This window comes from Onychostruthus taczanowskii, unplaced genomic scaffold (genome assembly GCF_017590055.1).
Source record: "Onychostruthus taczanowskii isolate IOZ18803 unplaced genomic scaffold, ASM1759005v1 scaffold21, whole genome shotgun sequence".
Classification (NCBI taxonomy): Eukaryota; Metazoa; Chordata; class Aves; order Passeriformes; family Passeridae; genus Onychostruthus; species Onychostruthus taczanowskii.
Genome location: NW_024499351.1, coordinates 648886 through 676688, shown reverse-complemented (window position 1 = coordinate 676688; position 27803 = coordinate 648886). Strand labels below are relative to the sequence as shown.

At 41.3% G+C, this 27803-nt stretch overlaps 1 protein-coding gene across 1 annotated transcript; it reads right to left on the bottom strand.

The window, feature by feature from the left end:
* Positions 1 to 1135: 1135 nt before the first annotated feature.
* MRPS5 (mitochondrial ribosomal protein S5) lies at positions 1136 to 27783 on the bottom strand. Its single transcript, XM_041404444.1, has 11 exons — positions 27700 to 27783; positions 26614 to 26751; positions 16934 to 17059; positions 16395 to 16628; positions 13942 to 13976; positions 6720 to 6810; positions 5965 to 6011; positions 5256 to 5313; positions 4372 to 4434; positions 3112 to 3248; positions 1136 to 1699 (listed from the first exon to the last, which is right to left on the bottom strand). Exons 1-11 carry the CDS (start codon positions 27764 to 27766, stop codon positions 1475 to 1477), a joined length of 1221 nt encoding a protein of 406 aa, XP_041260378.1. The 5' UTR covers positions 27767 to 27783; the 3' UTR covers positions 1136 to 1474.
* Positions 27784 to 27803: the final 20 nt, after the last annotated feature.

Sequence of the window (27803 nt, the reverse complement as noted above, 5' to 3'; positions counted from 1 at the left end):
GTCTATTGTGCCCCTGCAGCCACCACCAGCTTTCATCTGCTTGTGTAAGTGGAATCCTCATCTCTGCTCTTCTCCAGCTTCCTCGGCAGGACAAAGTCTGCAGGCATCTGCTCTGGAGAGCAGGCAATTACATCCTAGTTAAACCAATCTGTGCACCTGAAGGCAGGCAAAGCCTCAGTTCCTATTAAACACAAGATTGCAGACATATTCATTAACTATGCCCAGATTGTAATCTTGGTTGCTCTTGCTTAACTAAGTGGTTTAACCACCCTGTTAACTATTCTCCAAATATTTGCATACTGGATACCTTGCCTCCAGCAATGCAATGAGTTAGGAGAACCTCCATCTTCTCCTGAATTGCAGGAAAAGAATTTGATTTTTAACAGAAAATTATGACCAGCTCCATGGAAAATGCAGGAATTTCCCATTTTACAGCCAGCTTTTTCTGTGAGCAATGAGCAATCTGTGTGCTGGGTAAAACACAAGCCCCTGTGTTAATATCAACAAACCTGTGGGAACAGTAAAGCCACGAAAGATGGATTTTACGTAGGGACCTAGGCTCAACAGCAGAGATGCCAGCTGAAGGTGAGCACACATTCCCCAACAGCAGCTTGATGTGCTGGGACAAGAAACTTTGCAACCTGAACACCTGGAAATCCCTATTGAAGGTATCTTTTGACTGAGGTATTGAAGGTATTTTTTTCCTAGCAAACAGGGAAAATAACCTTCATCCCACTGCTCAGCAGGCATAGCCTTGGAAATAGAATTTTCATTGCAAGAGTGAGATAAAACTCAAATAAATTCACCCTGCCTGTATATACACAACTGCTGTCTTTAGAAACCTGCACTGAAATCAGTGTAAAACCTTGCTTGTAAATGTCTTTAACATCAGAACGCCAAATGTAAATTCCCAGGCTGGTTTGAAGGATTTCTAAGGTATTTTCTCCCACACTAACAAAAGAGGTGGCCCAAGCATCTTTTGACATTTGGGGAAATGCCATGACAGGCACTCTCAACTGAGGCACAGAACTGAACTCCGGAGCCCTGGCAGTGAGACACAGGGTGCACACATGAGCTCCCACCACTGCTGCTTGCTTCAGCATCTCCCAGACAAAAAGACCCAAACAAACCCAAATTAAACCCACTCTGATGGTTCTTTATTGCTTTCACAATCGTGTATTTTCAACAGTTTCCCACGAGCTTGTGAAAGAAACATGGACAAACCACCCTCTGGAATGGAGTAAATGCATGCTCGAAGCCGAAGACTCATTCTCTTGACTGCTTCCGTCTGAACATTCCCACTCGGACAGGCTCAGGGGAATTGTGGGAAAGCAAGCAGTGCTTCTGGATGGCAGCAGTGACATGGATGGCACGAGAGAGCTCCTGCTGCCCTCCCCTGAAACTCAAGCCCAGACCCCCTTGAGCCAGGCTTTCCCAGCCGCACTGAGCTGGAGACGTGGAGGGCCCGAAGCTGTCAGCACGCCGCCCGTCTGACACTGGCCCAGGGGGATTTCACCATTCCCTGCGCTTCCTTCACCTCCCTCCACTCCAGCTTCGTGTTTGGAACCTCTTCCTCAGGCTCAGGCTCCTCACGGACAGGCCCCTGGGGCAGGGCCACCACGATGGGCAGAGGGCCCTGCTCCTCCCGGAACTCCACCACGTAGAGGCTCTTCTGGTTTGCCAGCTGCTGGTGAGTCTCCTGGGAGCAGGACAGGGAAAGGACAACCAAAAACCATGATGGCTTCACTTCAGGCCAAATCTACAGAGGATGTGGGGCAGGGGAAAATGGCCCCAAAAAGCAATTTCCTAATAAACAGTTTAAGCACTGTGTAAATGAAATGACTTGTCAGGCTTATCTTACTAGGCAAAAATTCTGATAGCCAAACCTCAGATACACTGATCAGCCCTACAGTGTCATCCCAGAGGAATTTCCTTCTGGAAAGACATAATACCCTGCTCATAAACATGCTTGCTGGCAGGTTAGTGTTCCTGCTGGAAGGAACATTTTTATGTCTTTATGTGGATATAAATTTTGCTTTGATAACAGAAAAGTGCCTGTTAGTGTCCAGACAGGTGGCATTAACTAACATACATTCATAAAGACATGAATGTAACATTATTTTCAATTACACCTGTCCCTTGCCTACAAGGTGTTTTGATAACACTCAGATTTTACAGAGTAAATGTTTACAGGTGACAGGAAAGTTTTCAGGGCAGTGAAGAAAACTTATCAAGTGCATAACTCCAAAAGCAATAATTTATACAGCAGGCCTTTCTCCTGTTTGTTCTGTGGAAGATTCTCAGAGACACTGATTGAAAATACAATGCCAGACTTCTCCAAGTGTGACTGCCCTGAGGTATTGCTAAGCTGGGAGATCTGTGACTCCCATCAGGCAAAGAGGATCACAACCCCCTCACCTCCTGAGGCTCAGCTGGTAACATTGGCCAGGACAGGGTGATAGACTTGACAGCTACAGCTCTGCAGGGCTGTATTGGGAATGGAAGCAGCCAAACCTTGGCAGCCACCAAAACTGCAAGCAAAGGAGATAACCAGGAATTTCCAGAGGGCTGACTCATCCTGAGGCTGCTGTTCAAAGGAAGTAGGATGAAATGCTGCATGTTGGAGCTTTTCCATCAATTCCAGGCAGCTGGCTCAGACAGAGACATCTCCACTGTGAGCACTGAGAGGTGGAGGGAACACCACCACCTCCCTGACTGAATTCAGAGATCTCAATTACAGCAGCAATAGAAGCAGCTGGGGCTTCAGTCCTTGCTCAATGAGAACTTAGAACAAGCAGCAGTAACCAAACGTGGCCCACAATTCCCCCTGCCCAGGACTTTTCAATAGTCACCAAAACCCCACCAAATGAAAGCCCAGGAATTCAGATGTCCCCTGCAGACACCTGGCTGTGGAACAGGCAGAATTACACACAGCTCTTCCTGACTGGACAGCTCCATAAAACTGCTGAGGAATGACCCTCTTTGCTGATTTTGTTTGCTCTTTGTAAGATTACTTCATTTTAAGCCTGGAATATAAACTGTTTGCCCACGCACTATCACAATATCCATCCCCTCCTGTCCATACCTAATGGGCACTGGGAGTGCACCCACCTGCAGGGTCAAGCCTCTAAAGAGAGCTCTGGTGATGTTAATCAAGTTTTTGGATCCAGTGACCTTGGCATACATGTCCTTAATGCCAATTAGCCTGCAGATGGTGATAATGGCTCGGTGGCAGTGCAGACCATATCCTGGGGGAAAAAAACATAAATGAGCATTGTGTGATTATTTGTAAGCACACAATTTACTCAGAAGAGAGCACTGGGATCTCTTCTTTGTTGTTTTTCTTTCCCAGCATGGTAGAACACATTAGATGTTGAAAATGGCTCCAGGGGCTGTGCAGAGGCATCACTTCCCTTTTCCTGGCCCAGCAGTTGGAATGAGTTAGACTTTATCATAATTTTAGTGCCACACAGTGAAGGACATACAAACATATTTCAAAATCCACAAACACAACAGAGGTTTGTGTGTCACCTGCATCCCTCTCATCACAGAGATGGAGATTTTATCAACTCCAATGCATAACTGTACTACACTGGCATTAATTGCAGATGGTTTCTTACACTTGCCAGGTTTTAATGGAGGAGATATTTTTTTGAAGAGTCTACTTTTGTTCCAGAGAGGTTTGTTCCACATGGCTTACACTAGTGATCTTTAAAAAGTGCAGGACAGTCTTGCTGCTGCTGAGTAAAGGACATAAAAAAGAATTACATTCTGGGGACCAAATAGCTGGAAAGCTGCAGAAAAGGGCTAGAATGTTTATTTTAGTGAGGCTATCTGATTGGAGACCTTGTCAATTAGGAAACTGAGGGAGCAAGGAGAAACCAGAAACAAAATATACAGAGACACGGATCAGAAAGAAACCCGAAGAGACAAGGAAAAGAAAAAAACCACCCCGCCCTAACTGATGAGCTCTCATGAAACTTCAGGTGCCACTTCCAGGAGGATCAAACTGACTTCACCACCACCAAGGCTGTAAAGAAAGGGAGACCTGGAGTGGGAGGGGTGTGAGAACTTGGAGTTCTATACAAACCCACCAATGGCTGGAGCAGGACCAGGCTCCACACCTAGGTAATTGAGAACTGAAGGAATTACACTTGGGAAGAGTGAGAGAGCTCCCACCAGTGTAAAAGGGACAAATCCCAATTTGCCAGAGCAAAGCCATGTCAGCAGCAGTAGGTATTTCTAAAGAAAAATGACTGATGATTTTCAACATTTAAAACATGGTAGACTAGGCACTACATAAGTTAAATTCATCAAATAAATACCAGTCAGTAATTATGAAAAATTCAAAACTTAAACTTCTTTAATTACCTTTGTTTTGTTTCTTCATGCGGATTTTTGTCCTTTTAAATTTCACAGAAATGTCATGGTAAACTGGAGGGGGGAAAAAAGGCATTACAGATAAATTCTTCCTTCTAGAAAAGCTTTAGTTAGTGCCTTTCTTTTTCTGAACTGTGAAGTTGGTTTTACTCTCCCCTGACTTCTTTAAGGAGGATGATTAGTCTAGCTAGATTTCTGGAGTAGATTATGAATGCTGAAATACCTGTGAATACTATGTTACTATTGAAAAATATGTAGGTGTGCCTCCAGTGAGCCTCATTTAGTTCTGAACTGAGCTCACATGACACAATTTGACTCGTATTTTTTAATAGTCTAGTTTCTAACCTAAGATTTCCCCACAGGCATCAGCATTCTTGGATTTTCCATACAGAATACTAACAAAAAAAACTACCAGGAAACATCAGGCTGACCCTCCAGCCCAGGTTCTCCCTGAGCTGCTGGGTCAGCACACATGGGCTGAGTCACAGGGAATCATCTCCTCTGACACAGTAAGGGGAAAAGCACAGGAGTTGTAAAAAAAAAATGCCCTGACAGTATCTGTCTCCCTTAACTCAAACTGTGCCAGAAAAGATCTAATCTTGCTATTAAGAGCCTGAAATAGTATGCATTAGGTATCCAAATTTTAAGCACAGAACCATGGAATTGTTTGGGTTGGAAGGAGCCTTTTAAAGATCAGCTGGTCCAACTCCTCCACAATGAGCAGGGAAACCTTCAACTAGACCAGGTTGTCAAGAATTATAATACAATGCATCACACCAGAAAAACTTGATTTAACGTTTTTTTATGTTTTGCAAGTAGTTGCAACCAGTTCTTGCTGGCATATTCAGTGCTTACATTGAAAGAATAATACTTACTTGTGTGGTTCTGATACAGCTCTATAAAGTGTAAGGAGCTTATTGCTTTATTCTTTGCCTAGGGAATGAAAGCAGAAAACATTTTTCTCCTTGAATTATTCTGCTAAGCATTTGCAATTTACCATTATTCAGTTAATTAGATATAAAAAAAAGAAAGAGGAAAACAACTTAGGAAAACAGATTTGCCACATCTAAACTCTGTGGAAATGAAGATGTTTGGTCTGGAGAAGAGGAGGCTCAGGGGAGACCTTGCTGCTCCCTACCTGAAAGGAGACCCAAGTGAGGTGGGGGTCGGTCTCTTTTCCTAAGTAGCAAGGGATAGGATGAGAGGAAATTGCCTCAGGCTGTGCCAGTGGAGGTTTACAGGGAAACAATTCTCTCCTGCAAGAGTTACCAAGCACTGGACCAGGCTGCCAGTGAAGTGGCTCAGTGACCACCCCTGGAGGTGTTTGAAAGATGTGCAGACAGGGCACTGAGGCTGGTGGAGGACTTGGCAGTGTTAGATCAACAGCTGGACTGAATCATCTTAAAGGGCTTTTCTAACCTAAATCATTCTATGATTATCTGGATCAAGACAGACAAAGCAAACGCATGGACTTACTTCTTTGCAAAGACTACAAATTATACTGATTATTAGGGAAACACCTGTAAGTGTAGGTATGAATTATTTGTAATTGTCATCAAATTAAAAAAAAATCAATCAACATACTTTCCTTAAAGCATTTGTCCTGTCACCTGCCTTCCCTATGGCAAAACCTGCAAGACAGAAAGAGGCATTTTATTGCTGAGACACAGATGATGCAGATGATCTTCAGAAAGAAAACTGGAAAAACCCAAAGAACTTCACAGCCATGTTTAGCATTTAAATTTCCACTCCACTGCACAGGCCATACTCAAAAAGTGGTTCAGAGAAAATCACACAGACAAACAGTTTAGGAGTTGTGAACACCTAACATCTGGATGCCAACTGCTTGTTGTCAAAGGAAAAAAAAATTAAGGCTTAAGCTGTTTTTCTGTGTTTGACCAAACTTTGTTTCAAACAACTGAATAGTGGTGACTGGTTCAGACAAAAGAAATAGTCCACTCTGTTTAAAACTAAAGAAGGGAATGAAGAAAAAAAGTCTCGGACAACTTCAGTTCCATCATTTAGGACATCTGGATTACAGTGATAACACATTCCATGAAGAAGCTTTTCAGAGAAGAGGCAGGAAGAGTTTTTTTCAGAGTAATACATCTTTCTGAAAGAGAACCACACCTTCCTCTCTTTGCAAATATTCCTCCACTCCCAAGTGCAAGCAAAATCCAGCTGGAGGAATACACGAGGCCTTGAATCTTTCACATAAGCAAAGTTCAGCAAAACTCTGGCTGACCATGGACACAGCTGTCTTATTAAAGCTGCCACAAAATATGTCATCCTCAGATGTCACCTTGTACATACAATAAATACATACACACAGTACATACCTGCAGCCCCTTTACCATTCCCAACAGCCACCAAGGCACGCACTGATTTTTTTCTGCCTTCCTTTGCCTTCATACAAAACACGTTTCTCACCTGAAGAAAAAAACAACACAAAGTTTCCTGTTGTTGCACATCATCCAAATGGGTTGGGTTTTGTTAGTTTTTCTTTCTTTTGTTTTTTTTATTTTAATTTAAGAGAGTCAAGTTTGCCAAAAAGGGTATCAGAGGTCTGTAGTACACACTTAAAATATCTATACTGTCTTTGTCAATGGGTAGCATCTGCAGTGGGACACTGGCTTCAAGGCATTAAATACATAAAGGTTAAAAAGTTACCTCATGAAAGTTACCTTTCATGAAAGTAACATCTCTGTTGTGTTCAGCTGAACAACAGATAATGCTCTAATGCTACCAGCTTTATGTGTGATTTCAAGCATGATGAAAAAAACATGGGAAAAAAGTGGAAAGTAATGCTAATATTGAGAAAGTGACACCAATATTGAAGTGCCCCCCCTCTTATTTTAACTTAATTTAGAAGCACTCTCAGGAATTGCTCAAGGTCTGTTGTTGCTCTACACGAATTAAAATTCAGGGTTGAAATCTACTTGCATGCTGCAGAAGGCAGACTCATTACAGAGATGACAGCTGCTGGAAAGGAGATTCCATTTAAGAGAGGGGAAGAAGAAGGAAATAGCCTGAAGCTGTGTCACGGGAGGTTTAGGTTGGATATCAGGAAAAAGCTTCTCACCCAGAGAGTGCTTGGGCACTGGCACAAGCTCCCCAGGGCAGTGGTCACAGCACCAAGCCTGACAGAGCTCAAGCAGGGTTTGGAAAACAATCTGGGGCACTTGGTGTGACCCTTGGGCTGTTCTGTGCAGGGCCAGGACTTGGACTCAGTGATCCTGAAGGGTCCCTTCCAAGTCAGAATATTCCATGATTCCATCAGCAAGTCACTGCTTACAGCCCCCCACCTTACATGGCGTAAAACATCCCAGAGTGGACAAGAAACAGATGTACAGCTGGGAGGGAGAGCATGGTCTGGGAAAAGGGAGGAGAACCTGACCTAGAGAATGCAGAATGTGGCAAAGGGTCACTAAAATGATGAGATAAGGGGAAGAGACTGGTTACATGTCAGCCCAAACCAGCTTTGGTCTGCTGGGGTTTAGAAATACTTCAGAGTTTGTCCTTTGGTGAACCTGGCTCATTTTGATGTGCAAACTACAGCTCTGAAGCTGAGGCCTGTGAGTGGGGACCCCCAACAGCAAACAGGAATTCAGAATGTGCTGTATCCTTAAATCCACATGAGAGACAGCCAAGCAAGAAGCAGCTTAGCCAAGCAGTGATGCAGATTCATGATGGAGAACTGTAAATAATCAAACTGTAAAAATATGTTTGTATTTTTGGCTTTCGGTGTGTTAGCTTTACCCACAGCACCCCTGTTGGAGCAGAACTATAAATAAATCAAATAGCTCCACTGTGTGTGCATTGATTTCTTGCACACTGGGTGAGAGAACCCAATTTCTGGACAACAATCTGAGATCCTTTGTCCATCTGTTCAAGTTTCCTTGGTTTTGTTTATATATTGAACTAAATGTTTATTTAAATACAGACATACAGTTTATATGTAATACATGAAAATCCTTTTTCCTATATGCAATTCTTCAGTAAGCTACTCTGCCTCTAGTGTTATGCATCTGAAAGTAGATTATTAGAAAATACATGGTCATGGTTTAAACATTATTACTAAAATTCACCATAAGAAATCCAAACCAAAAAAAGCAACCCGAAACCAACAACCCCCCTCAAAATTCCAGTGTCTTCAGTAGGTATAGATTATGGTTAGGGTTTCAAAAATTTCACCTTGCTTTCACTACAATAAAGATGCTGCTTAATTCAAGGTGCCCACACATTCTAGAGGGCACTTTGAAGAAACATCAGCCTTGCCAATTGCTTATTCCGAGCTATTTTTCTTTTTTCAAACTCACTGCTGACAAGAACAAGCTAAAAACCACACCCCATAAGATGAAAGTGCCTGTGTAAATGGGCTATTTAGAGAAAATGCAAAATAATAATGGAAGAGAAGAGAGTGAAGCTGAGTCATCTCCCCAGGAGCATCAAGAGAATACTATTTTTGCTTTGCACACACTTTTATCTTCTGCTGCCAATCTCAGTAGGTCTCTGTACAAAAATAGAGTCAGCACGCCAAAAATAAAGGATGTGATTTTGTAGAAATCTCCTCATGGATTATTCCTCTCCCTTTCCAGAATGTGGCAATAAAGACACATGCAAGGAGCATCAGTGCCACTCTTCAAGGAGCACAGCCTCTGAAAAGTGACTGCAACCCAGGCACAACCACCCCTATGATGAGACTGCCACTCAAGTTAGACTGAAAGCTGAAAGCAGATGTTGCTTCGAAAGCAAGTTTTAAACTTTGAAAGCAGATGCAGCACATGCTCAACCTAAATCACAGTGTACCCCAAATTAACTGTCTCCTTGTATCCAGCATCCAGTGGTGAAATGCTGCAAACTCAGCTTTCTTTCTAGAACTGAGGGAAGAGCAGCACCTCAAAACCAAAATGAAACCACCTCAAACATCCATTAAGAGGAGAAATGACAATGTGGAAGCAAGTTACACTCAAAGAAAGCCTGCTAAACATTATTATGCTTTCAGCTGTTGCACTTGGTTGAAAAAAGGGTCAAAATCCAACACTTCCTGTGAGGTTTTGTTTCTGTAAGAGCCAAATGAATGACTGGCCAACTTGATTGCCTTTGGGAATCCCTCCTTTCTAGAAATCCTATTCTAGTCATGATTTCTAGGAACCTGTCACCTCTAGGCCACACTCCTGACACTGCCACTCTTTTGCTGCTGTTATGCAGAGAAATGTCTGCACAGGCTGATCCCCTCATGGGCTAAGAGCCTCTGGTGCCAGTAGTTCTCCAAGGTACAAGGGGAAATGAGATAAAATAAGAGCAGGGTGCAGTGCTGAAAGAAAAGCACTTCCATGCCAATGAGCCTAGACAGGCTCAGGGGCACAGCTAAAAGGTTTGGGAATCCAGTTACCTAAAAGAATTTTGCTAACAAAACCCAAACCCATGGTAGCTACATCATGTCTCTATCAGCATTCTGTACACCAAGGGTAGAGCAGATTGGTACCACAATGACAAAACACCTCCCAGCTGCAACACTTACATTGAAATGGTTCTTATCCTTGCACCCTCAGAAGAGGAGATGCTCTCCCCATCCAAGTACCCTTACAGAAAGATGGGGATGCAATCCCACACTGAGCCCTGCAAGCCAACACACACAGAAATAGCAACACTCACACAAACACAAGCAGCACTAATAACCTTGTCCTGTTCCTCTCTCTCTCCTCTCTCAGTGTGGCCTTGTACTACAGCTCCCAGCTGAGTACAGATCCTTTGGATTGAGTCCCCAGTATTGCATCCTCAAAGTCATTCTGCATGTGAAATGGCTTTATTTCCTTTTCAAAGGATGAGCCATAATTATGCCCAATTAGAAGTCACTCAAAAGCTTCTGGGTGTTCCAAATGCCAGTTATTTCTTCCATACAGCCTGATAGGTAAGAGATAAAAATCATCAAGTATTTATTAAACAGAACCAGTTGAGGGTAGCATTCCCAAACTCTATTTTTAGGGCAGGCCAAAATCTTTTGAGTACTCCAAGAATATCGGAAATAGTGCACAGCTCTGACCTCTCATGTCTTCCTGTAACAGATAGCTTCAGGTGCTACATTAAAAACTGTCTGAAATTTTCACTGCCAGTCTAAAGACACTGTCAGCATCATCTAGAGAACAGAAGACTTACCTGTATTCTAAAAGCAAAATCTAGAGCCTACAAATACCCCAAAAGTACTTCTGAGGCAACATCTCATTAGAAGTAAATTATTACTCAAAGAGTATCCTTTATACCATATAATTTTTTAGTCAAGGCTGTCAAACAATGGATCTCAGACACTGTAATTCATGCAGCATTTCTTTTTCACAAGACTTTTTTTTGGTTTTTTTGCACTCTTTGCAACAACAACTTCCAATGACTTATAAAAAGAAACAAAGGGGTTTAGCCTGTGTATTAAAGAATATTGTTTTTGTCACAAGCAGCAAGCCTACCAAGATGAGTCAAGAAGAGGCCTGATGTAGGCAGGGAAGCAGCTTCCTCATGTCACAGCAACAAGGCAAACAAGATTTCCAGGAAGGAATAGGATCCATTATGCAGCCACTGCCACCTAGAGCTTTCTGTCCCCTGCAGCCACCATCCTTCCATGCTGTGTGTCTGGCAGTTCCTCAGATTCCCCTAACTGATGGCAATGGCACAGATCACATTTCCAAGCTGGATGACATCAGTGACAGAGGTGCCTCCCAGTGGCACACCTGCACTGCGACACAGGAGGAAGGAGGAACACTCTGACAATTGTTGGTTTGGCAATTGTTTTCCTCACAGTTATCAGTTATGAACTAGGAACTGTTGAGTTAGAAACCTCATGAATTAAATGAAGAACTAATGAATTCCTGTCTAGATGAGTCATTACAAAGGGGATTGAGTCATTGGTTGTTTTCCTGCCTAGCAAGCTCCTGAAATGAACTTTCATTTACAGGTTATGTTGCTCTGCAAATCTGAATGATCCAAATGGACTGAGACAAGAACACCTATTGCTACTTTGCATTCTGTAGTTCAACACTCAAACACAAATCTCTGAGTGTTTTTGTTGGTTTATTTAAAAAGGACAGTACCACACCTGAACCATCTGGCTCAAAACCGGATTTATTCTGACACTGGAAAACTTGCACTGACCCTGCTAAAATGGAGCTGTGCTTGCACAAAATTCTTCAAGTTGCCTTCACCAGAAACAGGCAATGGAAACAAAAAAACATGAACAAACCAGCAAGTGATCACAAAGCACAGTTTTCACAACTGGTAGGAGGCAATTTCAGTGTTGGACAAAACCCTTTTGAGATCTGTCTTTTGCAAAGGGCTTTATTTATAATTTTATCTTCTCCTTTAGAAAGCTCCCCTTAATGAGAGACTCCAAGGGCCACTAACCTCATGCTCTGTGCCTTCAGGCCCTACTGAGCACAAGGTCTCACTTTCTAATTTTAATTGCACTACAAGGCAATTACTATTACAGCACAGGATGTCATGTAGGCTACTTTTTTTTTTTTCCTATGTTACCATGTTCGTTTTGGAGAAAAATAAAAGAAAAATTCATCTGCGGGTTGATGACACATGAAATGAAGCCTTCCAGTGAAAATAATAATGGCACATGTCAGCTGCACCTGTAGATTTTAATTACCTCTGTGATTATATTATGTTAGAACACCAGTTAAGCATTACCATCAGTTCTATTTAAAGAGATTGTTCTTATCTCTAATATATGAGCAGAATAGGAAATGTTGCCTTAGGCTGGCAGGGAAAGTAAGAAACAGTTAACCCAAGTTCCCTGTGACAACTTTAGTTCTAGTTGACACGAAAATCTGAGCTTGTCTATACTCTATTTTTTCAGTTAGGAGAAATCAAATTACAGCTTTTCTGTTTCTACACTATAAGAAAACACTTTAATAAGCAATTTCTTTCTTTGTTTAGCAAAACAGCACAGCCTTTTCAGTAGCATAATCACAACAGAAAGGGCCTATTATACCTTTCTTCATAAGGCAGTCCTTTAAAAATGGCTCTGAGTTTCTTGCTGTGAAGCACAACTTCCCAGCAAACGTTGTTTTAATCTCCTGTACTGTTGTGAAGGTAAAGAGAATGGAAAACATCCAGAAATAGCAGCATGTCTCTCACCTATTTAAGCCAGGAATGCTAAAATGATCTATTTATTTCAAAACTCGTACTTGTTATCAGAAAATTGTAAGACTCAATTATCTTGAGCTCACTGCTGATTTTGAACAGAGAATTTTTGCTGCTGCTATTTTTCTGCAAAAGCACTCCACTTTTTCAGTTCACGTCTGTGGCGATCCCATGCAACAGCAGAGCCTCAACCTGCTTCTAAAAGCTTTTTTATTACTCAAATATAATAAAGCATTGAGACAGATTTCTACAGGACGTGGAACCACTGCAGAGCAACTCAGCTTTGCTATTTGTAAATAATTCAGCCAGTAGAGAAGGGCAAACTCTCACTTTGGGTTGCTCTGGCACCCAAAGTGAGAGCCAGCTCTGCCATGGCACAGCAGCAGACCAACACTCTGCTCTGCAATCTGCCCCTTCAGGCAGCAGAAGGCACTGCCAGCTGCAGGGCTTGGGAACAAAAATCACTTCTTTCAGAAACAGCTCCTATGCAATTCAATTTTTAAAATGGCCTTCAAACACAGACTCAGCTAAAGGCCAAGTGCTCCAAATGGTCTTTGCTGTATCAGTCAAAGCCCATAGTGTGGCCCAGTCCACTCTGAAAACCCACTGAGATATGAAAATGGGTTAACAGGTCACAGATTTTGTTTCCCCATCCCTTCTGACAGATTATCTAACTTGTTTTTAAAAGCTCCAATGACAGACATTCCATATACTCCCAATCCATTCCAGTATTCAAATTCCCATTTGCAAGTCATTCTTTATGTCTAAATTTACCTTGCTTTTTATTTATATCCACTGCTTTTTACCATTTGCTTTTTATCCTTACAGCAGACATCTAAAACAGTTTACATCTTTCCCCTCTGCAGGATTAAAAAAAAAATAGAAACCAACTCATGATTTTAAATTACCCAGACTGAGATTACAATACAGCATCATTGTTTTCCACATCTCAGGAGGTACCAAACCCACTGCCACAAGCAAAGATTTGGATTTATCTAGAAAACACTCAAACCACTGGATAGAATTCCAATTGATGGTCATCAACAAAATGCAGAAAGATAATCAAGGACAAGGAAACCCATTTGCACATTTACCAGAACAGGAGAGAAACCTCAGATGCTTTTCTGGAGTACAGCTGTCAGGTAGCTCAGCTTCTGACTTGCCTGATTATTCTTTTAACTTTCAGACAAGGAGCTGTTGTGAATCAGGCTATTTTGTTAAGAAAATGTTTCTCTTAGTCCTTCTCTCTCAAATGAAGAGACAAGGCAACTTATTTCTCATAGGTTGTGCAGCTGAAACAGAAAACCAGACTAATTCCTACTGCTATAACACTGACTTGGCAAAGACTTGTTAAATAATTCCAGGGTCAATATAAAGTAGTGATAATTCTTCAAAGTCTCTGGAAAGATTTGCAATGCTTACCTCAATGACTCTTGCTTCAAAATCTTCATAAGTTTCTGTAGGGAGAAAAACAGGGTGTCACATTTCCTTGTGTTATTTGTCTATCAGCACACCCCCCTGTAGGTGTACAAATTAAGAAGGACACAACTTCTATGGAGCTGTAATTTGTAAAGCAGTCCCAGCAAGAAGTAGAAAAGGTAAGATAAGAATAATTTGAACCAGCAGTGTAAACTGTTTTCTTCCCTAAATACTCCTCCAAAAGTGCAAATAAACCTCAAGTTTCATATATACAGAGCAAAAGCTGTAAATCATTAAAATCACCAGATGGGTCACTTCCATTATGACTAAGGTATTATCCAATATTTTTCAGAATATTCTGAAGCTTTTATAATACAATTAACAGGGATTCAAAGACATTTGGGTTTGGGCTAGATTACCTGTAAAAAGCCTCTTCCAACTCAACCTATTCTTTGATTCTATGGAAATGCAAGTACTTCTTTACCCACATTTTTGTGAAATTCCAGAAAGGGGAGGGGGAGCATGAAACAAAACAATATATGACCACTTCAAATAAACATAGTCCTTACAACTTCTTGGTTTTCCAACCATTTTTCTACCCCATGAACAAGAGCATTTCAGTACAACACAGAAAACCTTTACTTGGTGTAGTTACAGTGAGATTTTGGAGGAAAGCTTAAAAAGTCTGTAATGATGTAGAACTGGGACCTCAGTCCTTGACCAAACATTGGTTTATTATTTACACAAAACCTCCAAGATGTTTATAAACATGATCATCTTGGCACAGTTTAGAGATGTGTCAGGCTGCACAAAGCAGATTTCTAGCTGACAGTAAGGATATGATCCCAGCAGCACTCTGCTCCCTCTGAAGCTCTTTGGTTGCTACAGAAACACTGCAAACTTGGGAGAAAACTCATTTGATTTCTAAGTGGAAAATACTGTTCTTTCTCTACTCCTAGCTAGCACAGTAAGTGACACCAGGGAATCCAGTCATGCCACAGTCTCAGGCCAAAAGGATTCATTGTGTTTGGCAGTTTCAGGTCTGCTCTTCCAATCACCTTGACATTGCTTTGCACACAGGGATTGTCCCAATTCCCCTGCAAAATCATTAATCCTCTGAATAAAAAGAAAGAAACCGAAAGAACTGTGGGGGCCTGAAGATCCCCAACGTTTTTAGCAGATTAAAAGGAAATCAGTGCATGCTAATCAGAAACTGCTTTTTCTCAAACTCATTTACTGTACAGGCTGACAGCTTCATTCTCCTATTTTGATTGCAGTGCCCTTTCCTCTTTTTGGCAGAACTTGATCTGACTAGAACAGGCTCCACACTGCCAACTTTAATGCAAGTAATCCATATCAGCAGTACCAGCCAAAAGCAAAATCAAGGAAAACACCAGAAGGTAAAGTTCACAAATGCATAAACACTGTTTACAACAGCTGTCACTCCTTTTAGTGGAATACACTCAACACAGTCTTGTGTTCAGAGTATGGAACTAGAACCATGGTATTTCCTTGACTTGCTCCATGTTCCACCACTGACTTATGGAGAATTTGGAGCAATTAATCTCTCAGATCTCCTATTTTTACACTGAAAGATTCAGTGACAGTCGGCCAAGTCCACTGTCCCATCACTGCCTTCCACAGAATATTTGCTCTTAGGGAAACAAAATGAAATGCAACAGTGCTAGAAAATATCACCTGTGTTTCTTAGCTCCCCTTACTATAAAAGTGTACAGAAAGATGGCAATAAGCAGAGTTTCACAACAAAAACTCAGCCCAACAGGAGCCGACAAGTCTTTTTCATGTCTAATCAGCTGAAAAAGATGAGGCTTCTAAATGTTAAAGCTACTACAGAATCTCTGGTAGTCTGAATAACAGCACTGTAAAAAAGTCACCTCTCTGCTGTACATGTAAAAGCTCTAGCTTCACTATACTGAAATACATAAGGAAATAAAAAAATAACTTTTATAGTTATTATGGCAGTTATTTATTGCAGCTTCTTCTAAAAGTTACATTCAAACTACATAATCTTTAACCCTCTTTCATTATTTGAACTAGAATTTCAACAAGATTGATTTATCCCACAGGATCCTTTAAGAAACTATTAAAAAAACCCATGACTATACTTCAAGACAATTGATGCTGGAGACAGAAGAACATTTCCATCCTTCAAGACACTTGTAGCAGCTGTGACAGAACAGAGTACTCTGTAACACATGAAATCATTCAGTCTATAATGTAACAGAACAGTCTAACAGCTGCAGGAAATAAAGCAGTGTTTTAACAGATTTCATTGGTGTGAGCAGCAACTGCTCTTTGATTTATCTTGCTTGTGTGTGGGCCTGGAACAAAGCACAAAACCAACTGTCAATCACAGAACAAGTCTGGATCTCACTTTCTCCAGGTCTCCCCTCAGAAAGTTGAAGAGAGATGAAGAAGATAATTGTTTTTCTTACCTCCGTTAGGACCAGGGTCAGGAGGATCCAGAATGACACCTCCCCAGCACTTCCCACTCCATCCTCCCTCTCTCTGAATTTTTATTTTCTTTTTCTTCTCAAATGTATCTCTCTGCTGAATGATTTCAGACTGAATTCTGTCTCGCTCTTCTTTTTTTCGTTGGGAAACTTCCTGCACTTTCCCGGTTTGCAGCACAGGAGCATTAAGACCAGGCCAGAGGAAACCAGAACGTCCTTAGAAATAACAGAGAAAAATTATGCTTTGCTCCAAAGTAGAACTGCAACTCTGCACTCAGGAAAAATGCAACAAAATGGAAAATTCTCACATATTTCAAATGCATTCTATGATGCAGAATTTATAACTGGAAAAGCAAAACCAACATTAAATAATCATATCAAGATTTTTTTCTTTGAAGAAAAAAATATCTCAAGCAGTTCTGGCATCACAGAAAGGAAAAGGAATTTGTCCACTATGAAATCAAGAAACACTATACACAAAAACACCAAGACATGTCTTCAGCTTTGTATTTGTGATCTACCTTCACCAATCTCCTGGCCTCTATTGAGGTTCTTCCTTAGCTTTTTCTTCTTTTTCTTTCCTCTTCCTTTCTTTACTCCCACGCCAGTCTCTGCCAAAGCTCCCTTCCATAGCTGATCAGCTGTCACTGAAATAAAAAAAACAAAACAACTTCCTTAAGTTATATTCAAGTACAGGTTACACTGGAAACTGAAGTTGAACAAAAAATAACACCAAACTTGAAATCTGCTTGATCTTTGCTTTGCTGGAATTTAAACTGTAGCATTACTGCCTTGCCAAGAAAGTAATTTCTTACTCTGTGCATCTGTATTTGGTGCAAAGATGTGTTTGTACTCCTGATTACTGCACTGAGAGAGGCCCACAGCCAAAGGCATGTTTTTAACAAGGTTTTCAAGAATGATTTAAAGACAAATATACCTAACAAGTAACCAGTATGGTATTCATTTCCAGGTCATGAAAAGAAAACCATTCATTAGTAACTCAGAGCAGCAACACCTTGCAGTACTTTCCAAGGACACTGATCAGTGACAGTCAACTTGAATCACCCCTAAAAATATCCAAGGGCTACCCTCCTTTAAAATGCACAAAACACAAAAAATTAAGCAAAACATAAACCTGCTGCTTTTCTCAAGTTCTGAAAATATAATGTCCCCCTTACTGCCTGTGTAAGTGGAAAGGAATGTAAGGAGAAGGAATACAAAACACTTTAACAGCATCATCACAGAGCTCTGGCTCTGTCAGGCCTCCTCAGGCAGTGGCTGTGGCCAGGACTGCTGGGTGCTTCACCCAGCACAGGAGAGCAAGACTTAGGAAACACATTCAGTAGTTACCTGCAAACTCCTACTCACCTAGCTGATGGCAATACAGGACACCACAGCAGCTTAGATAAAAAAACCCCAAAAAACCAAAAAAAACCAACCCCCCCCCCAAAAAAAAAAAAAAAAAAAAAACAGAAGAAAAAAACTATACCAAAAAGAAACTGATTATGTGAAAAGACACCATAGATAATATTTCACAGAATCCCAGAGGATGGGTCAGGCTGGTAGGGACCACCGTGGGTGATCTGCTCCAACCTCCCTGCTCAGGCAGGGCCATCCCAGAGCACATGGCACAGGAGGGTGTCCAGATGGTTCTTGAATATCCCCAGAGAGGGAGACTCCACCACCTCTGGGCAATCTGTCCCAGTGCTCGGGCACTGCACAGGGAAGTTCTTCCTCATGCTCAGGAGGAACTTCCTGAGCCTCAGCTCCTGCCCCATTGTCCCACTGCTGAGCAGAGCCTGGTCCATGCTCTGGCCCCTCCCTGCAGGCACTGGCAGACATTGGTGAGGCTCCTCTCAGGGTCTCTTCTCCACTTTCCACCAGCAATTAATTATTTTCAGAATAACGTGCTTGAGAGATCCTGCCCCACAGACTGGAAAATGTTTTGGAACTGGGCAAGCTCTGCCATGCTGACAACACAGTGAGGGACAGAAACAACCCAGGATGCCACTAAGTGCCCAGGTTTATTTTTGTACTAAGTTTAAGGTGTCAAGGTGGTTCTTCCAAGAGTTTGACATACACCTATTCACTCAAATATCTTTTTCCAAGTAGGAAGCATAACTGGTTCCTTTTTGAGAATCCTGAATCCAGTAATCAAAGCTCAGTACATTGGAAAGCAAGTACACAAGGAAGGACACACAACTCTGCAAGTCCAGGGAGCTACAAAATATTACCTCAAGACAGCCAAGAGCAGAGTGGCCTCCAAAGTCACCACATACCCAAAAAACATGGTGTATGAACAGCTCATCAAGGCAAAACATGTAACACGGATTTTGGCTCTACTGCAGACAAGTGGAAATCTGTGTATTACAGACCAGCACAAATGCCCATGGATAACACCAAAGTTTATCCCACTTCTTATATGCTGTGAGGTAAGAATTGAAAAGCCTTCTGGGTAGGCTTTAGTCCCTGTAAAATAGAAGTTTTTGTCTGAAATTACATGCTCTTTTCTAGACATTCAAGTGAACCCCAATGTCCAGAGGTTTGGAAGTTAAAAAAATTCCCACAAGCAGCAGCTGCATTAGATGTCTTAAAACTAGTGTCTGAACTGTCAGCCACTAAAAACCTTCCAGCTGACTACAACACACCAATGCATGTAGCTGTGAGCTAAATGTGTGGGAAAAACAAAACCAACAAAAAAACCCCATCAAACTAACAAAAACTTATATAAAAATGCATTACCTCCTTACTACAAATTTTTTTTAGGGGGAAAAAAAAAGCAAAGTAGTTAATGTGTTTTTCAGTAAATTCATGCTAACTGAACTATGGGGCTGCTCCATTAGGTGGAAGGCTGATCATCAATCCTGTTAAGGATTTAACTCTTAGTTGATTCAGAAAACACTGTGTAACCAGCAATTATTTTCAAAAAATTATAATCCTGCTAGCCTGGAAACATAGAATCACAATAAAGGTACTTCTATTTTTCTTTGCAAGGCTATTTTTAAGCTGGAACAGTCCTTCAATCTGCAGTTTGGGTGACCCTACAAAGGGTCAAACAGCTACAAAGGAGGCTGCAGAGGGGCAGCAACGAGCAGTTAAAAGAAAAGACCAGCTCTGGAGCTTGTAATATATGCCAAAAAAATCCTGCACTTTGAGCTGCACTCCAAATACACATACAATCAGATCAGTTTAATTCCAATAGAGGAAAGTAGCAAAGGTCACAGAGTAAGGACACTGTCTTGCACCAGAGGAGAACATTCAATGCCAACACATCCATGAAGAACAGGTCAGGCCGAGTCAAGCTTTGGCCTCAAGCACTGCACAAATTCTGACAAAATTAGAACCAGATGAAAACATCACATTTGGTCCCAAAGTGCAGTTCATCTCATCAGTCTATAATAATCCCATCATGTGTTTGGAAAGCAGCTGCATTTAATGAAACACATCAGAAGCCTGCAGGCTGCAGAGCTCAGTTCTTTATAGGATGGAGGTATCACGCTGATTTTAAGACGAAGTGACAAGAATGGGATGTGAAAGGGATAGGCCGTCATCAGGAAAATTGCAGTGGTGGGGACATTGCTTGTGACAAGACACCACTGGAGAAAATAAAAATCTGTGTGTAAGAAAGGTCAATCTGACTTGGCAGCAAAGCACCAAGGTGATTAGTGAGCACACACACAGGCAGGAGGAACGTCTTGATTTGGAGGAAGTAACTGCAGACAGAAAGGAGGACCAGAGCACTGCTTTCACACTTGTGCAGATGCTCTGGAATGAAGACACTACAGCAGATATGCAATGTCTTTGAGATTTATGGGCTTATTTTATTTTGCCTTTGTAAAATAGGATGTTGCATGCATTCCTCAAGAGCTAAAATAAAACCAGTCATAAAAGCCACTACACATTTTTAGTCAGTTATCCAAAAGCGCAGAGCTACTGAGTGGGGGGAAAAAGTGTCATCTGTAAGATTTTATTTTATAGACTAGAAAAAGATCCACTACTGAACTGAACTGAAAGCATGCTTTATGCAAGCTGATCACTAACAAGAGTAAGTCTGTGTGACATCACTCCATTTTGCTTAATCTACACAAAAGGTATTTGTAATACTCTGGAAAGGATTTGGGTTTTTGTATTTTTATATTATCCCTGAATATCAGGAATGAGACAGGTGATTATCAGATTAATATTTGGCCACACCTCAGTAAACCAAAAGTATTGAAAGACTTGTTGTAAGCCCCATCAGAAACCAGTATCCTAGATACTCATTAACTGAGATTAAAATCAGATTTCTTTGTCTCCTGCAAGATGAGTTCACAGCTTGCTGAGCATACAAAGAGCAGTAAGCTGGAAAACTGAAGGGAGTAAAAGGAGAAGAAGGAATCAATTTTGTAAAGCAGTTAAGTAGGCTCACTTCTTTCCAATACAAGTAATCTTTCCCTAAGGATTTTGGTGACAAATAGCTTGTGGCAGCACAGCAGCAGAGATACAAAGACATTAATATTGACATAATAAAAAGACTAAAGAACTTGTTATAATAATCATACTTCTACTTATAATAAACAGTGCCTCAGTGCACTGTTATCCACTAACACTATTACATTTGTGCAGCTGTACTACCTAAGGAACTCAGTAAGGTTTTTTCAATCACTTACATTCTCTCCCAAGTTTCATGCTTTTATTAATTGATGAAATCTTAGAAAACACCAATTGCCACCATCTCCAAACAAAAACAGGATTTAGAAAAAAATGCTTCGTGCATATGGAATATGAACGAGCAGAGAAGGTGCTGCTACATATTCTACTACAAATTTAATGATAAATTACAGTCTATACACAGCTGCTTAATGACCACAGTGAGACATTTCTTCTTGGATGCAGTCCTTTACTTCATTAACTTACCCCTTTTACTTAATCCAGAAGTTTAACACACTTATCTGGAACCTGGAGACCCCCACACTTCCTGATTTGAAGGACTTCAATTTTGGTCTCCCATTTTCTGCAGGAATATACATCTCTCTGTTGTTTCACAAACACCATTCCAAAAAATAACTTTCTGCTTTCAGCTCCCTTTCATGAGTACTTCAAAGATTCCTAGGACAGAGGCTGGCACAGAGCAGGCCACATCAACCACTCTAACCAGGATTTGGCAAAGAACTGCAATTTCAGTAGCTTAGGTTAGGAAAAGGAGTGATCCAAAAATCTAAACTTAGGATTCTCTCTCCACCATCTTACAAAATGTGCCTGACAACAATATCCTTAACTACAAAGCGTTTAGGGTAAAGGTGCTAGGAAAAAAAACTTACACAGAGCAGCTGTCTTAAGAGCAAAACCTACAACAGTGGCTGAACATGACTCAAATAATTTAGATGTCATTTCCAATTGCATGTATTAACATTCAACTTCAAGCTCAATTCTTATGAGTGGCTGCAGTCATTCTTACAATTATATTAAAACAACAGCAGTTCCAAAACAACAGTAGTGAACCATCCAAAACAAAGATGGAGTTTGACTTTATACACCTTAATCATCTTCAGCTGAACTCATACACTGCTCAAAACCTGTCAACTCAGTTCATACCATCTGTTATTCCTGAGAAGTTATGTTTCTAATATATTTTCCTCTTAGCTTTAAACATGGAAGTCTTTAATTCCAAGACCTACTCAGGCTTTGTAAAGTTACTTATGGAAAATGTTTAACTCCTCTAGGTTGAATCCTCTCCTCCATGATTCAGAAGGGAATATTCTGCAGATGAAAATACAAAGAGATTTATTAATGAGAAAAAAATGGAACAATGGCACTCTAACACCAGAGGGATCACTTAACATGTGAGATTCTACAGCAGATTCATCAACATCAGTGTGTTCATCCCAAATGAGAACTGCTCCCTCCACTTGACCTCTGAAATGCAACTGTCTGCCACTACAGGACATCAGGTTCTTGATTTCCTGTCTAACCCTGGCCCATGAGCAGAAAAGCATGGATCTATAAGATCTATACAAAATGAAATATTGTGCCAGATTATTCTCAAGTGTATTAAGTCACCACACTCAAAACATTGTTTTCTTCAAAGAAAGAGACCATTTCTCAAAAGAGACCTCTCAGCCTTGTTAAATGGCAGCATATGATGCATATCTGATATTGAGTTCTGCTGGAAGGTAATGAGAAGACAAAAATCTCCCCCTCCCTGGTGAGGCCATTAAATACCAGGACTGCTTAGGCAAAATACATGCTCCTCTTTGCAATTCTGCCTCCACCCCCTGCAGATGTCACCTTCTGAGGGCATTATCTGTGAGCTCTCCAGGGCCTTTACACAAACCTTGGAAGCCCTAGACAGCCACTACTGAGTCCCACAGCATGAACTGCAATCCAGCTGCTCACTGCCACAACCTGGGCACTGGAAAGGTCTCACCAGGACAAGGGCTACAGCAACACCACAAACACCAACATGGGGCCATCCAAGAGATCACTGACCACGGGACAGATATAAAAATGGTTTTAGATAAAAGTTTACAGATTAAAAATAAGAATGGCACATACTAGATATGTTTCCACTGAAAACTTAAGCTCAGTTCTACTTCTCACTGCTAGAGGGATTTTCACAAGAGTGAAACAGGAAAAAACCCTCATCTACTACCAAACTTTCTCTGTTTGATTTTGTTAATACAAGTCTGAAGCTCTTGGGGCTACCTATCTATTCACAGCAATTTAATAACATTGTTAAAAATGCAAATGTCCAATTATGTGGATTGCATAAAAATTTTGTTTAGCTGGGTCTGCAAATTTGTTGGCAAGACATCTATAGTCTAATTATTTTTTTTTCCACCCAAGATAGAAAGGAGAAAGTTCTGGGCATATTCCTCAAAATCCAGAAACAAAACTTGCATCCTGATAGTAAAATAAAACCTGGAAAATATTCCAAAAGATGCATTCACACTGCTACACTGACACAGGGAATAACTCCACTTAACTGCAAACCCTGAGCACACTTCCACAGAGCACTCAGATCAGAATTTCACATTTTCTAAAACTGGCAATTTGTCACAATGTCAGCAGAAGATGTAGATGTGGGACTGTCAGGTTGATTGTCAGTCTCAATTCAAACCCTGAATAAATCCAGCTACAATTCCAGCATCTGAGAAATTTTATTTTTTTTCTTTATAACACTTTATGAAAAACCAAGGACCTTAAATGTGACTAGTATATGTTATTGTGAATGCTACTGTCTTTTGAAGGTTGCTTTGATTATTAAAGCTTTCATTTTTTATTTTTAGTAACTATCATGTCTCAGTGTCACCAGATGGATATGGAGAAGAGAAATTTCAGTGAGGTTTCTGCAAACCAAACACCTTTGGCTTGGTTCAGTTCCTCAAAACAAAATGAAAACCAGGCATACTTTCTAAATGCCTTTGAAAAGTAATATCATAAAACTATCAAAATCAATACTGTAAAAAACCCCTAATCAAATCAAAACCCAACAGAATTGTACCTCTCCAGGTACAATTAACTATAAGGCATTCAGTCCCCTTTCTTTTGACTAAAAGCAATTAACTAACTATTTTTCAACATACAGACAACTCTCTTGAAAAGGAGAAAAAAATGAAAAAGCAGTTGTTCAGATGTAACGCTTTACAACCTTAATGCTGAAATATCAAAACTCTTCTTATGGTACCACTGACAATGACAAGAGGCAGCTCTGTAATTATTTATCTGGAATGCTCATACTTCAAGAAAAATTCTTTGTAAATTGAAAAAGTAAGTATTTTTAAATTCTGATCATGGAGTTAGACATGGCTGTCAAAATGAACAATTTATCCCAAAGAAAACTCACATAAGACTACAAAAACATGGAACAAAATGTAACTAAGGAGCAGCCTCAAAGAGCACTGGAAGGTGTCCCTGGCCACAGAAGTGCCTTTGGAACAAGATGCTCTTTAAGGTCCTTCCTACCCAAACCATTTCCATGATCCCATGACTGGCTCCCAAGGCTAATGGAATGACCTGTGACTAGGACAGTCTAATTTTTATATAGTCCCAGTATCAAATAAAAGCTCTTTATCTCGCATGCACTTGGATACATAACAGATGCTGAGAAAATCATGCTGGTTTGGTTTGGATGCCTGGGGTCAAAGATAATTCCTAAGGCTGGGAAACAGCCAAATCAGTAAATGAAAACTGAATTGCTTCCCATGGTCAGGAGGGTGGAAAGAGGAAAGAATAAGCCTGGAATAAGAAGATAATTTTACATTATTTCATTAAAAACTCACTGAAATATGTCATAGGACAGGAATAAATCCCTGTGTATGTTTTTGTGTCAGAGCTGCAGGAGAGAGCTACCAGGGTAAGGATCAGAGACAAATGCCTAGGGTAATTGCAATTCCTCCTATTTAAATGAATTCCTTGTATTTAAACCAGTCAAACCATTAAAAATAACAGTTCTGCTGAAGGTACAGAGCAACAAGAGCACAGTAATATTGCCCAAGGAATGATGGAAGATCATTAAGCATTCACTAAGGAGAGAGAAAAATACAGTCACCCTTCTCAGGCACAAAGCTCTGCCATTTGGCTGACATTTCACTTGACAGCTAATCCACATAAAATGGTCATATCTGCATTTTAAATGTTGCCACTTCTGAGGCAACTGCACTGCTAATGATTTGAGTGATTTATACTGTTTGTATGCAGTTCATTTGAATTGTGAAGATTCTGCTTTTTACTTCTGTAAGAGAAAGTATATTTCAAATTATATTGAATGTATATTTCAGTGTATTTCAAAATACAATTATTCCTAGAATAATTGCACTTTGAAATACAAAACCTGAGTCTTCTGAATCTCATGGCTACTGTCTCTGCTTCACACATAAAGGAGGTACACTTTCATTTTTCCAGGCTGTTACATCTCATTAAATAAGCCAATAGTTTTAGGTAGTTTGCCTAAATGTAGCAAATTTTACTAAACAACACGGATGCCATCACAGCAAATATTTGTAATTCAGTCATTTAACCAGATGTCTGGAAAAGCTCCTGGTAAAACAGAGCTCATCCAGAGCTTGTGAATACGAATACAAGGCTAATTAAGGAAATAATCTAACCTACAAATCCTAATCACACTGCAATCACTTGTGGTGCTACACGTTTAATTTAAGATAAACAAAATAACAACAGAAGGTGGCATCTTACATATTCTCATCTTGTTGCTGCTTGTCTAAACGAGTTCTCCCTGCAGGTGGCATCCTTAGAAAGCCTTTTCCATGCAGAGCCTGCAGCTCACACCGCAGCCTTCCCCAAGCCTTTGGAGACTCTCCACCCTCAATTACTTGGAATCAGTCAATGGTCAAAATTTACTGGATAAATGAGCAGCAAGCCCAGCCTGACTGTTTAACCCCTTTTTTTGAGCAGATGTAAAGAAAACAAATGCAGTATTCTGCACCCAGATGTTGAGAATGGGAAGAGACCACCAGCTCTGAGAGCCTGATTCTGCAGAGCTCTTAAATTCTATGGAATAGAAACAATCAAGTTTTGACTCTCTAATTGCTGCAGTTATCTCTGCCAGAGATTGCATCCTTACCATTTCTTCTCTTCCCCTATGGGACAGGACAAGGAAGCACAAAGCAGGTGGAAAAGCCCCCCAGCTACCTCAGTTCACAGCCCTGAGTGTGAATTTAAACAGCATCATTCCTCAGCTGTGGTAAGCATGGGTGAAGTTCCTCTCAGGGCAGGAGGCAAACACTGCACCAGAGCAGACAATCTGCAGGGCTGTTACCAACAGTTTTTGTGTAACTCCTTCTTGCACTGCAGCAATTCCACTTTTGGGGCAGCACAGCTTGAACAGCAGGCCTTGCCCGTGGCTCAAAAATAATTTAGGAGACAAACACACAATTTATACTCTGGATAAAGGCCTAGGAAACAGAAGGGAAGCTGCTTCCTCCTCCCATCCCATGACATAATTAGATGGATTCACTGTGACACAAAGCAAACCCTTCTTTGCTGTTAAAAGATGATAAACTGATTTTGTGCACACACTTCTGTCAACACCTGCAGCTGCCACTGTAATCCACGACACACTTCTGTCAACACCTGCAGCTGCCCAGGGGACACAAAAGAGTCAGTATACTCAGATTTTCATGACTGTATCCCTCCAAAGCAGTGTTTTCTTTCCCTCTCCTGACTGTTACAGTTAATAATTTTTATCCAACTCAGGACTTACAGGTATTGAAGAAGCTGCTTTTCCTGCACTGCTCCACTGTCCCAGTCCAGGGGGCACAGAGGGAGCACCGTGTCTGGAAAGCCCATGCCAAGCTGGAGTAGGAACTGCAACTCCCTTTCACTGGCACAGAAGCAAACCCTGGGAACAAAGACAGACAGGTGTTTATAGATAGCACATTTCCTTCCTTAAAACTGTGTTTTCTGCAAATACAGGCATAGGAAGAGAAGTCAGTAATTTTCAAAGGGAATCAGACTTGCACCTTTTGTCTTGAAGTGCAAAGCAGAATGTGGGAGGGAAAACATTGCAGCACAAAATGTCACAAAGAGAAGAAGCACTCTACCTTGCTGATAGAGTGATTTTAATACATTATTAAGAAGTAGATGTAGCTTTTTAATTTTCCTGGTTTACCTGCAAGAAATGGTTGGGGTTTTTGAAGGATATTCTTGTGACTAGGCTGTGGAAATGTTATCCTCCACTAAGGAAAAACCACCAGCCTTAAAAAACCACCAGCCCTTCTTAATGTTCAGGCTCTAATCACAGTTTGGCACCCCTTCATTATAGATTGCCCTGAGGATCTAAAGAGACCTGAAATTCATTAACTGCTTTGATTCTGCTGCAGAAAGGAAAGGCAAGAAAGTTTTCAGAGCACTGTAGAAGACAAAGACATTTTCCCTTCTCTCTAAGTATACTTCAAAAAATAATACATTTGAGTTTCGAAAAGTGACTGAAGACAATCCATGTGCCCATGGATGCCTGGCTGTGCCCATGAATGTGCCCATGGATGCCTGGCTGTGCCCATGGATGTACCCATGGATACCTGGCTGTGCCCATGGATGTACCCATGGATGCCTGCATGTGCCCATGGATACCTGACTGTGCCCATGCATGCCTGGCTGAGCCCATAGATGTGCCCACGGAAGTGCCCATGGATGCTTGTGTGTGCCCATGGGCAGACGTCCGGCTGTGCACTCTGAGCGCGCTCCCCTCGCCCTGCAGGGAATCCCCCCGCCTCCCGCGGCCTGCCCGGGCCGGTGGCCGCTGCCCTCCCCGCGGAGGCTCCCCCGGCTCCCCTCGCAGCCCCATCACCTCGCCAGGCCGCTCGCAGCGCGCCGCGGGCACACGCCCGCCCGGCGGCCACCACCGCCGCCGCCATGACGGGCCCGCAACCCCTCCCGGCCACCGTAGTGAGG

Bases quoted from the DNA above. Each gene is read 5' to 3' on its own strand.
- MRPS5 (XM_041404444.1), bottom strand. From the start codon at position 27,766: ATGGCGGCGGCGGTGGTGGCCGCCGGGCGGGCGTGTGCCCGCGGCGCG. The intron at 26,752-27,699 runs GTGATGGGGCTG...CTTTGTTCCCAG, and splicing joins GCTGCGAGCGGCCTGGCGAG to GGTTTGCTTCTGTGCCAGTG. The intron at 6,811-13,941 runs GTAAGCATTGCA...TTTTTTCTTCAG, and splicing joins TTGAAGCAAGAGTCATTGAG to GTGAGAAACGTGTTTTGTAT.